The sequence below is a fragment of the Ambystoma mexicanum genome, chromosome 10 (assembly GCF_040938575.1).
Source record: "Ambystoma mexicanum isolate Mex_15411 chromosome 10, UKY_AmexF1_1, whole genome shotgun sequence".
Classification (NCBI taxonomy): Eukaryota; Metazoa; Chordata; class Amphibia; order Caudata; family Ambystomatidae; genus Ambystoma; species Ambystoma mexicanum.
The window spans coordinates 95,233,784-95,246,892 of record NC_090932.1 but is presented as its reverse complement, the minus strand read 5'-3'; the positions used below and the strand labels follow the sequence as shown (position 1 = coordinate 95,246,892).

Sequence of the window (13,109 nt, the reverse complement as noted above, 5' to 3'; positions counted from 1 at the left end):
GGCTGAACATATTCCCGAAGGGGACGAACGGGATGGTTTCCTTGCCATGGTTCAGGATGGCAAGGATGCCATGTGTGAGGCCGTTCAGTCAGGTTTGGACATGGCAGATTGCGTCAGCCGGTCCATGGCGGCAAGCACCGTGATACACAGGTTTGCATGGTTGCGGAAGTCGGGGTTTGCTCCTGATGTGCAGGCCGGGCTCCTCAACATTCCCTTTGACGGGGAACATCTTTTTGGCAGCAAGGCTGACGAGAGCCTTGAGAGGTTGCAGACCTCCAAAGCTGCAGCAAAGTCGTTGGGTGCTGCAGTTCGCCAACCTCCGCCTTTTTGTCTTAGGGGACAGCAATGGAGGGGAGGTTCCTTTCGTTATTACTCATCCTTTGGTAAAGAGAGAGGGACTGCCAGTCAAAGGGGCCACCGTAGGAGTGCCAGAGGTGGAAAACAAGTTACTCGAGGTGCCAAGGCCGCTCGGGCTGTTGCCTCTTTGCCCTCAGGCAACGCTGCAGCCGCTTCAGCTCAGTCATGAGGCCATGTCCCATGGTTTGCCGGTTGGGGGAAGGCTGGCGCAGCATCTTGCAGAGTGGTGCGCCATTACTTCAGATGTGTGGGTTCTGGAGATCATAACCCACGGCTACCGTCTTCCTTTCTGGCAGAGGCCTCAAGACAATCCACCGGGGAATCTCTCTTTGAAGAGTTCGATCCCCTCCTTGCACAGGAAATTCAATCCCTGCTGGAGAAAGGCGCCATAGAACTGGTGCCTGTAGCGGAGAGGAACAAGGGATGGTATTCCCCTTATTTTTTGATTTCCAAGAAAGACGGGGGTTTGAGACCCATCATGGACTTGCGCGGTTTGAACAAACTCCTCAGGAAGGACAAGTTCAAGATGGTTACTCTCTCTCGAGTCCTCCAGGCCCTTCAACTTAAGGACTGGTTGGTGTCTCTCGACCTCAAGGACGCTTATTTTCATGTGCCGATACTTCCAAAGCACAAGAATTACCTTAGGTTCGCGGTTGCCGACTCGCACTTTCAGTTTCGGGTCCTGCCGTTGGGGTTGACCTCCGCCCGAGGGTCTTCACCAAGCTCATGGTAGTGGTGGCAGCGCACCTCAGGAAAGGGGTGGGATTCACGTCTACCCCTACCTGGACGATTGGTTGATCAGGGTGCGCTCTCCTGAGCAAGTCGTGGATCATCTGTCCGTCACCTGCCACTCCCTTCACAAGCTGGGCTTCTCCCTCTACTTAAAGAAGTCCCACTTGACGCCAACTCAGCGGCTCCAGTACATCGGAGCAGTGCTCAACACGTCCCTGGGGCAGTGTTTTCCTCCCTAGGTGAGGGCTCATCCCATTCAGCAGATGGTGCACAAGTTTCAGCATGCCCAGAGTCTCCCGGCGTTCGAGTTCTTGAGGTTGCTCGGCCTCATGGTATCCTGTATTCTTCTGGTGCCAGAGGCCAGGTTGCGGATGAGATCTGTGCAATGGGCTCTCAAGTTGCAGTGGTCACAGGCCTCCGGCGGGATGTCGGACCCCGTTCAGGTGCCGCCCTCGGTCGCCCAGGACTTTCTGTGGTTGGCCGTCGATGGCAATCTGATGCGGGGGCTCCATTTTGGCTACCCTGGCCGGAGGTGAGGATCGTGACGGACGCATCCCTCACGGGATGGGGAGCTCATGCCAATGATCTTCGCCTTTTGGGGGACCCCTCAAGTGGATCTCTTTGCCTCCAGTGTCAACCGGAAGTGCAAAAGGTTCTGTTTGTGGGAAATTCCTCCAAGAGGAGCCTTAGGAGACGCATTCATGGTGGAGTGGTCCTTCCCACTGCTGTACGCGTTTCCTCCAGGCCCCGTCATCCTGCAAGTGCTGCGGAGGTTCGGTTCCCGGTTGATCCTCATTACTCCGGCATGGGCCCGGAGAACGTGGTACCCGGACCTTCTCGACTTGTCCATCTGCCCTCCACGTCGTCTTCCCTACCAAGACGATCTGCTCTCACGGGAGGGGGGTCTGGTTCTCCATCCAGAGGTCAGATCCCTCAACCTTCACGCTTGGCTTCTGAAAGGTTGAGGTATAAGGATTGGGGGTTGTATACAAATTGTTCGTTTTACAACTGCTCGAATGACAATTGACCTTTTCACAATTGACCGAATTGTGAAGGTCAATTGTACTATATATGTGGGGGGAAACCCCCCACAACCCCCCACCCAATGCCAAACCCCCCAAAACCCATATATATATATATATATATATATATATATGTAACAAGCCACAGGAGTGAACAAGCCACAGGAGTGTGGCGAAACGCGTCAGGTAGCCTCCTCTTGCTACTGGGAAGCCGTCTTTTTTACTGCAAATAAATTTTTGAATTAAACTTTGAAACCTTCTTAAGCGAATTTTCTTGCTGTGCAGTGGTCTGCTTTCCTATTTACCGGACATTTTCGGCGAGCACTTGCTGATGGATATTAATGGATTTCACTAATTGGAGGGAGTGCGGCTTCTAAAGGAACCCGACCTTGTGGTCCGTGTTTGCCTTTCTACTTTATATATATATATATCTCGTTAAGACATGGAGGAAGGAAAAAAACGCACTCCAAGCATGAGGTCTGCAGGTCCCAGTGAAAAAAGTAGCAAACTCGAATCCAAGTAACAGAAAAACGAGTTTAATAGATGGTAAAAAATAGTAGGCAAAGAACACACAGCAAACAGAACAGAACACCAGGGCAGTGTCCTTAACGACGCGTTTCGCGCTTCTCCGAGCGCTTGATCACGTTAGGGAGACATGAAAACAATGAGAGTAGATATTACCAATGGGTCCTTCGTCCATGTTGCCTACCAGCACAAGCTAATAGTTTGGCGCAATAACATGGCGCCCATTTTAGAGTGTAGCAGAAGACTGCATTAACCATAAAAGGAACAGGTTAAAAATAGCAGTAAAATCAATAGCACATTAAAATTCAGCACCAAACATGTAGAAATATAATAAAAGGACATGCAGTGAGATAGATGTCAACAAATTTCACTCAAAGCAAGAATTAGCACAGATTAGCAAAAATTAGCAGTCCACAGCTGTGACATAGAGTGCAAATGCGTTCCTATGTAAGCTTATAAAAAAATATATGCAGTCAATAGCTAAACAAATATATATATATATATATATATATATATATATATATAATGCGAGTGCATGTCTAGCTCACCAAGGCAATATGATTATAATACATAGAGAAAACACAGCTGGGACAAGATAATGCTGTCTAATATAAACACTCTGACAGTTTGAGGACAGTCAATATGTGCGACCTTTAAGATAAAGACATGTTGCAGGCTGCAATGTAAAGTGCAAGTGCATTAGATTGTAAACTTATCACTCTAGCAGCATTAGATAGGCAGAAAAGTTTGGTAATCATAAAGTGCTAGTGCAAAATGCAATATTGAAGCTTGTGGGAAAAGTAAAGGCAATTTACAATGAAGAAAGCAATGTAAAAAAAAAACAGAATTACAGAGTACAGATACAATCGTGTACTCCCAAAATTCAAACCCCCTAAACATCAGAAAAGGGCAAGACAGCCAACATAGACCAACTGAACAATTAAAAAAGTTGGAAAACTTGAAAAATACAAATTAAATAAATCAACCTAATCCAGGCCAGGGCCAAAATCCAAATAAACAAAAGGAGAAGCAGTATATAGTGGCAAGGGACCAGAATCAAATAACACAGAGCAAGAGACAAGGAGAGGTGTGTGTAGGCGCATAAAGAAACAGAATAATTAAGTTCCCACAAAGGTATGTAACTCCTCATCCACATTATGCCCATTTGGATACTTAGTGTCAAAGTCCAGGATAAACCTGGTTTCCAGTTGTCTCAATTTCGATCACCTCCCCTCGGATCAATCGGTACATGAGCCACAGCAAAAAATGTAAGCATATGAACATCACTGTCGTGTTCCTGCCTGAAATATTTGGCCATAGGATACGTGGGGTCAAAGTTCTTAATCGCTCTGAGATGCTGTAAAATACGGAGCTTAAGTACACATGTAGTGGATCCCACGTACCATTTCCGGCAGGGGCATGTTAAAACTTACACTACAAATGGAGTCTCACAATTGATAACATTTTTTAACCTGAATTCCATACCCGTGATTGGATGTACAAAAGATTTACAATTAGTGGCATGAGGGCAGGCTTTACACTTTTGACACTTGGTAAAACCCTTGGGTAAGGCGGGTAGCCAATTGGTCCTAGTGGAATTTTTCTGGACAGGAGACAAATAACTGGAAACCAGTCTATCCTTCAACGAAGGTGCCTGTTTGTAGGTTACTGTGGGACACTTGGAGAGTAATGGGCCAAGATCTTTGTCCAGCCTGAGAATATGCCAATGTTTCGCAACAATCTTACGAACATCATAAGAGGCTTTGTTGAATGTAACAATAAGGTGAGGTTCATCCTGATCCTTATCTTTCCTCCTACTGGCAGAACCATGTAGTAACACTTCCCTTGAAAGTGACCATGCTTTGGAGAAAGCCATTTCAATAATCTTTTTTCGGTACCCCTGCAGTAGAAAATCAGTGGCAGCCAACCTGCAACAGCGATCAAACTCTTCAATGTCTGTGCAGTTGCGCCGAAAGCGAATAAATTCGCCATAAGGGATACTGTTCTTGCAGGAGAGCAGATGGCTACTCGTTGCATGTAGGGGAAGGCCAGTGTTGGTGGGTTTTTTGTGTAGGGAAGTATGAATGCCTAGGTTGTCCAATCTTACATTAACATCCAAATAAACAATTTGAGTATAGCTGTGGCATTCAGTGAATCTCAAATTCACAACATTGTTGTTAATGCTGTCCACAAAAGATACCCACTCATTCTCATTTCCCTTCCAAATGATAAAAATATCGTCGATGTACCGCCACCAACCAATAACTTGTGTAGAAAAACTAACTGAAAGGATCTCAGACAAGAAAGTAGCCTCCCACCACCCCATGGCGAGGTTAGCGTAGGATGGCGCAAAGGTACTGCCCATAGCAGTACCTCTGACCTGGTGATAAAAGGAACCCTCGAAAAGAAATACATTGTTAGTTAAACAGAACAGAAGCATATCCAAAATCATACCACTGTGCCCCAAAAAGTTCAAAGAACGAGTGTCCAAAAAATGTTTGCAGGCTACCAATCCAGCGGTGTAATCTATAGATGTGTAAAGGGAAACAACATCTAAGGTAGCTAACATTAAGCCCTCCTCCCAAGGTATATCTGAAATGTGACTCAAGAAGTCCTTGGAATCGCGTAGATATGAGGGCAGGACTGACACCAACGGGGACAGGGTCTCATCCATGAATTGGGCCATATGTTCAAGGAGAGAACCACAGAAAGTTACAATAGGCCTGCCTGGTGGATGGATCAAGGACTTATGAGTCTTGGGCAGAAAATATATAGTGGGTATAGTATGACTCACAGGCTCAAGAAACTTAGCAAGCTCATCCTCAATAAGGCCTTTCTCGGCCCATTTGGTACATAAGGCGGTGAGCTCCAACTGTATTTCGACAAAAGGATTCTTTGGAAGCCTGGAATAACAGCACCAATCGCGTAACTGACGATTAGCCTCAGCCACATAACATTCCCTGTCCTGAATAACGATATTAGAACCCTTATCGGCAGGTTTTATCACAATGTTAGGCAAATTCTGCAATTCAGGCATATATATATATATATTCGGTCAATTGTGAAAAGGTCAATTGTGACCCTTTAAATTCGGTCAATTGCTCATTCGAACAATTGTAAACAAACAATTTGGGTAATACCGGATTGGGATCTCCCTGAAGACGTGATTGAGGTGTTGCTTTCGGCCAGATGGCCTGCAGCCAAGTCCCTGTACTGTTGCCGTTGGAGAAAGTTCTGCGACTGGTGCAGGGTTAAGAATGTGGATCCTTTTTCATGTGATATTCCTGTGGTTCTGTCTTTTTTGCTTTTGTTAGCTCACAAGGGCCAGCAAGTGGGTACCATCTACCTGGTGGCGCTGTCCATATTTAAGCGCTCGTTGGAGGAGCGTTCTTATTTCAAAATTCCTTTCATTTCTCAGTTTCTCAAAGGGCTCACTAATGTGTTTCCGCCATCACCTTTCCAGGTGCCTGGTTGGGATTTGAACCTTGTTCTAAAATTCCTAATGGGGGCTCCATTTGAGCCTTTACATTCTTGTCCTCTGACTGTTAACCCTTAACACTGTGTTTTTAGTTGCGGTCACTTCCGCTCGCAGAGTGAGTGAGTTGCAGGCGCTTTCAGTTAAGCCAACCTTCACTGTGTTTCATAAGGACAGGATTGTCCTTAGAGTTCGCCCTTCCTTTCTTCCGAAAGTTGTCTCGGAATTTCATTTAAGCCAGAAGGTCATTCTTCCGGCATTTTATCCTCCTCCGCATCCTGGTAAGGACGAGGAGAGGCTCCGTAGGTTGGATCCTAGGAGAACTTTTAAGTTTCTACATTTCACGCATGTCCCGGGTCAGAGTGGACGATCAGCTCTTTATAGGTTACGCTGGAAGGTGTTTGGGACAAGCTGTTACTAAGCAGACTTTGTCTAGATGGATTATCTTGGCAATTTCTGAATGTTACCGCTTGGCGGGTAAGGACCCTCCAGTTGGCTTACGGGCCCATTCTACTAGGGGTATGGCTGCCTCTACAGCCCTGCAGAGGGGCGTTCCTATTCGAAACACCTGTGAAGCAGCCACTTGGGCTTCGGTCCATACTTTTGTACGACACTACTCCCTAGATTCCATCCATGGGTAGGATCTGGCCTTTGGCAAGGCGGTCCTTTACTCTGCAATTTGATTGGACATTCTAAATTTCTATATTCTAAATTCTTTTTCCCTCCTCCATACGTTGGTACTGCTTTGGGAGTCATAGATATGGAATACGTCGGAGGACCCAATCCCCTAGAAGAACAAGTTACTCTCTTACCTGGTAATGTTCTTTCGATGGGATAGTCCGACAACGTATTCCATATCGCTCCCTCCCTACCTGCCCCGCTACAGAATTTCTTATGCGATTGCAGCTTACATTTCCGCAAGGCTTTCTGTGGTCATATTGGCAGTAGTATGGTGCCACACGTTCTGGGGGAAAAAACTACAACGGAGGCTACGGCGTTGTGCATCCTACTTATAACATCCGGTGACGTCGGCTCGACGGAGGCCCTCGAGGACAACGTATCGTCGTCATCGACGCAGGACGCAGAACATTTTCCGAAGCAGCACAGCTGTGGCGATTACTGTCATAGATATGGAATATGTCGTCGGACCATCCCATCGAAAGAACGTTACCAGGTAAGAGAGTAACTTGTTCTTTTATATTTCCTTTTTTTATTAAAAAAAGGGGGGGTCTTGAGGTCTTCTGAGTGTGCAGGCTCAATATGGTGGGGCCCAGGGCCCTGCACAATGTAGATTCGTCATATCACTGCCAGCGGCTCGGGCGAGTGTTGGGAGAATGTCAGCACAGCAGATCAGGTAAACTTTATCTGCTGGCGTGCAGCACATGCGCCACTCCTTCCTCCTTACTGTTCACGGCGGTGCAGGCCGTGAGCCAAACCGCAGACCCCATGCAGCAGGAGCTGCGGATCGATGGACGAGGTGTTGGACGCTGGATTGCACTCGGATGCAGCAATTCCTCTCTAGTCACCACTGTTTTAATAGGGTTGGCTTCATCCTGGTGCTGCCTGCGCACTCGTAAAGAACGACACAGAGACAGTGGTCACAGTTTAGGCTCCGAAGCTCACGTATAAGGCTTGTGGCGCGGACTACCCCTTCATTCAGGGATTGTGATGACATCCTGTGCCATCAGTTCCTTAAAGGGACACTCAACATCAGTGAGAGAGTGGCAGGGGAGGGTGACAACCGGAGGCCAGCCTTCTTCTGTGTTTTTGGGTGCTGCAGGGGTTTACCTGGATTGCATGCTCGTTTGAAGGGTGGCATGAAGAGGTTGAAGCATGGGTGTCAGGTGCCCAAATAGTTTGTTGAACATTGTTGTGTGTGGATTGCCTCAGTGCTCTGCTCCCCTCCGCCTGCACTGCTGGACCATGGGGATGGCAATGACGCAGGAGAAAACTAGGGGCGCATAAACCCACATAGAGTACGAATGTTATCAGCTGCGTCATAATCTCATGGTCTCTGTTGTCACTCAGAATCCCTCGGTGGAACACCACGCTCTCCTGTACAGATCTAGTCAGAGGCTCTGCATACATGCCAACACTCCCGATTTAGGCGGGAGAGTCACGATTTTTCAGCGAAAAATATTGCTATTTTTCACGGTCTCCGCCTACAATAACCGTAGCCCCAATGCATTCCTATGGGGAAAATGCATGTCTCCCGATTTTCTTGGGGAAATCTCCCTCCCAGGTGCATTGCAATGTTGGTATGTATGACTCTGATTGACAGCACAGGCCGCCAGGGCAACAGTCTCCCAACGACCCCATCCAGGTGACCAGCCCTTTCAGGCTGCCTCGTACTAATGTGGGGAGGCCATGGACCGGTGGAGGGAGTTGGGGGATGGCAGCAGCCGGAGTAAATACTAAAGAAAACGGACTAATGAGCTTATCCCCTATTTGTCCCTCTGCGCTCCATAGCTGAGATCTCGCTCGTGGACAGGCACGTTTCACGGTTTAACTTAAAGGTGCTGCACAATTATGTCTCCGAGCCTAGAATCTCTTACCCCCCGAAAGGCAGACCTACCCATTCGTGTGGTTTTAAATACGTTAATACGTGAGCATACCATTCTCCAATAAAGCGGCGGCAAGAAGCTGACAACCACTGCACGAGCGAAGCGCGTGCGAGGCCGCGTTCCCGCGCAGGCTATACGCGTCAGCAAATGCCCTCGAGTCTACATCCTGGAGCCGAGTGGGGGGGGGGGGGTTAGGCTCCAGGATGAATGTGTGTGTGTGTGTGTGTGCGGAGCTTTGCAGTATTTGCCAAGGTTGTGATGCTATTAGCCCGAAGGATGCCAGACAGACCTGCCTACATTTCTAAATCAAAAACCCTGAGGTTTTGCAAAAGTACTTTCAAGACTTGTAACAAAATAATTCAGACAAGCCAACATTCGGGAGCCCCTGAGAGGGAGATTTCACCACAGCAATCGGGAAAATGTATTTTTTCCCATAGGATTGCATTGGCGTTATCATCATTTTAGGCGGGAGACAGTAAAAAATAGCCTTATTTTTCAACAAAAAAATCGTGAGTCTCCCGCCTGCTTATAGCACCTTGCTTATTTATACGTGGCGTGCTGCATGAAGACAATTTATTGTGCATAATGTGTAAACCCTTCCCTGTGTGTTTTAAATAAGAACACAAAATGAAAATGTGAGAGTTAAAATGCATTTTTGTCTTTAAATAAGGCACAGAATTGGATATTTTATAAGAACTTGATATGGTCATTCAGACGCAAAATGGCTAATGCTCCCCTCAGTTATTATCTTGACCAACAAAACAAACACGTGTTAAGTGTTGGGGGCCCTGTGGACTTTGCTCCCTGATCCCAGTTGACGGAAGACAGCTACTGCATTTGATTGCATCCCTGACATTCCCGAGGTTTTTAATTACATAGAGATGTACATGAAAACCCGCAGGCACTGGGACAAACCTGGAGGTTAGGCACGTCTGATTCCGGCCCACCTTCAAAGAAAGTGATGTTAGAATTGTTCTGCGTGGTTAAAAAATGTGTTTAATTTGTTTTTTCTTTTTACTCCTCAGGCTTCCTCCATGCTGAGGGCTTCTATCGCACCAGCGTAAGTACCCACCACCCCCCACACATAGATGTCCCTTAAAGCTATCAGAGGCCTGTGTTATATTATGTTGGTTCAGTGCTCTTCAAACTGTGAAGCTGCCCCCCACCCCCCCAGGAGGTCCCGAAGGATGTCCGGGAGGGTGCAAGGCTCTTTAAAAGGCAATTTAATATAAGCAGTTATAGCTTGGGGAATGGGGGTCAGAGAGAATAGAATATTTTGCCTCAAGAGAAGGGTCTCAGACAGTATAGAAAAGTTTGAATACCACTGTTAGTGGGATTTATACTGCGCACAGCTGCTATGCGTGTCTCCAGGTGCTCTGGTGGATCTGAAAATAAGAGAAGGGGTGGGTTTATTAGTGGAAGGAGTGGGAGCGCGCATCAGTGGATTTGCTGTGTGTGATAGACACCTATGACGGGATATGTTTTGTTACCTTAAATCACTTTTATACTGCACCAGTCACGCTCATAGTGGCCTTGCGGTGAGAGTTTGTGCCTGATTGAATGTGTATTGTTAACACAGCTGCCCGTAAGTACCATATAGGAAGGTCATATGTCTATATTGTGACTTATTTACAGCATTACAGTAACCTGTTGAATATATTAACTTAATAATGACTTCGTTAGTGTTCGAAGTGTCTTCTTAATTTGTTGGGTATTTATAATGCGCCTATACAGACAGCAAATGCTGTTTCAATGCACCACAAGGCGGTGGGGGGGCAGGGATGAAGAATAAGAAAAAACGGTGCTGCTAGGCCTTGTCATTCGGATTGTGCAAGTGCAGTAACAAGAAGTGCAGGAGAGTTGGGTAGGGGTATCGCGAGTGCTGGTTAGAGTGAATGTGTTAATGGTAAGATGGGAAGTGGAGAGCATGTAGGTGCTGGGGGGGAGAAGTCCCCTGGGCTAGATGAGTGCTATGTGGCGGCCAGGTGGAGAAGTGCCAGGGGAAAGCAGGGAGTGCAGGGAATGAGGGTCCACATGCTAAGTGCGAGGACAGGGCGGGCTCGGGCTCAGTAGAGATGAGGTTCTGCCAGTCTAGTACAGAGGGAGGGATTCTGGTAGGGAAAGTGCTTTTTTTGGGTTGGGAGGGGGGGGTTCACAAGGAAAGGAAGTGCTGGGGTAAACTGGGCAAGGAGGGCCTGGTGCCCTGTATGAATCAGAAGGAACCAGGCACCAGTCAAAATGTGGCAGAGGGGGACATTAGCGGGGGAGGTGGAAAAGGAAAGGAATACAAGAAAAGGAGGGTCTTGAGAAGCTTCCAAAGCTTAAGGAGATCCGGCTCAAGCCTGAGAGGGACAGGGAGGCCATTCCAGAGGGAGGCTCCTGCGGAAGAGAGAGATCTACCCCCACCCCACTCTCTGCTTGGAAAAGCATCTGATTGGCAGAGAGTTGGAGCTAGAAGACCGAAGGGCTCTAGCAGGGAGGTATTTAGGGAGAGAGAGTTGGAGGTAGAAGGGTCCCAGGCCCCAGAAAGCCTTCTGGATGATGCAGTGGGTCTTGAACTTGTTTCTCGTAACGACCTGGAGCCAGTGGAGAGATTTTAGGGTTGCAGAGATGCAGTCACTCGGTTTGAGGCCAAGGTTAAGTCTTGCAGTCCTATTTTGGATTAGTTGAAGTGGGTGAAGGGAGGATTTAGGCAGATTGAGTAAGAGGCTGTTGCAGTATTCCAGCCTAGAGAGGACCAGAGAGCAGGAGGCAAAACGTTTCTGGGGGAAGGTGTGGAAAGGGAGAATGCCTCCAAGGAGGTGCAGCTGAAAGTGGGCATTCTTGGCAAGGTCCGCAATGTAAGGAGAGACGGAGAGGAGTTGCAGAGGACAGCAAGGTTTTTTGCCTCACAAGAGGGTGAGGGGAGGGGGGCCATGGGGGGCAGCCAGAGAGTAGGAGGGAACAGGGGTCCCAATGAGAAGGATCTCAGTCTTAGTGGCATTAAGGCAGAGATTGTTAGCAGCACACCATGCCTGAATAGCAGTCAGACAGTCAGGAATGAGAGAGGAAGAAGAGGAGGGAAGCTTAAAGGAGAGCTGTGTGTGGTCTGCAAAACATTGGAAGTTAGGAGAGAAGTCAGAGATCATAGGGGCTAGAAGGGCAAGGTAGATGTTGAAGTGCCACAGCGAGAGAATGGAGCCCTGAGGGGACCCTGCAGGTAGAGAGTATGATGTCGGAGAGAAAAGGGGCCAGTTTAACCTGCATAAGTCGAGAGGAAGGAGGTCAACTAGTCCAGTGCCAGGTCTGTGATGCCAAGGGGATCATAGAGCCGATTTTAAGGGTGGCATAATTGACAGTATCAAGAGGCAAGGTCAAGAAGGATGACAACGGACGGACAGTTGGAATCGAGATTAGAGAGCAGATTTCACGGTGTTCAGGGGAGTAGTAACCGCACCTCTGGCTTCTCTGAAGCCAGACTGGTGGTTGTGAAGACAACCAACAGGTTAATTGTGGTGGATCAGCTGGGAGGTGACAAGCTTCTCCAAACGTTTTCCCAGGAAGGGGGTAATGGAGATGTGGCGGTAGTTAGCCAGGCAGGAGCGGTTTGCAGAAGCCTTTTTGAGGAGAGGGTGCACAAGGGAGTACTTGAGGGGTAGCGGGACGGAGCCAGTGGCAAAGGAGTGATTGCAGAAATCAGCCAAGGCTGGAGCAAGGCATGCAATGTTGTCTTTGATAGTTCTGGGGGAGCACCTGTTTGGAGGAGACTTACTTCGAGAGGACTTGTCTACAGATCTCATCTGGTGGTATGGGCCAGAAAGAGGAGAGTTTGAGGTAAGGGGGGGGGGGGGCAAGGGAGGCCTGAGAGCGACTGGGGGAGAAGGGAGGGGTGAAGAGAGTAAGGACAGGATGTCCTGAGTTTTGGTTATGAAGTGAGAGGCCAGTGCAGTGCAGAGGGTCTGGGACGGCCGAGGAGAGGTGGACACTGTAGAAGGATTCTTGTCTCCTTGCACCCTTAGAATCTCTAATCAACTTAACCTTTCTTCACCTGCATTTAGGTTCAGCTTTGAAGGAGGCTGTTGCTCCATCATCCCGGCCCCTTTATGCCCTGACATCCCTACCTTCACCACTTTTATCTAGCTTCAGGGCGAAATTAGACGCCCTCTTATTTCAATAGGCATGTTAAAGCTAACACACGGTAAGCGACCGTTACGTGCTGTTCCCTGTACACGTGCTGTATAAAACTAACCAATTATTCAACAGAATAATATTGTTACTCATATTTATGCTTCTCAAGTTTTGTAGTGTTGTAAGAAACGCATTTAGTGCTTTAATCCTTCAAGGATCCATTTGCGCAGACAACATGAATGACCACCAATGTGCACAAGGTATGCATAGGCCTTGGGTTTGCAACCTGCAGCTTTCACAATGTTTCAGTCTAAGAATCCCATAATA

The 13,109-nt window shown here is 47.7% G+C and overlaps 1 protein-coding gene across 7 annotated transcripts in view; it reads left to right on the top strand.

Annotated features, from left to right (window-relative positions):
- Positions 1-13,109, top strand: part of ARMC9 (armadillo repeat containing 9) — a 1,454,284-nt gene that overhangs the window by 571,689 nt on the left and 869,486 nt on the right. For all 7 annotated transcript variants that reach the window (XM_069617565.1, XM_069617561.1, XM_069617566.1 and 4 more), the window contains one exon: positions 9,701-9,735. In XM_069617565.1, the coding sequence (XP_069473666.1) occupies positions 9,701-9,735 (35 nt within the window). The remainder of the gene's footprint in view (positions 1-9,700; positions 9,736-13,109) is intronic.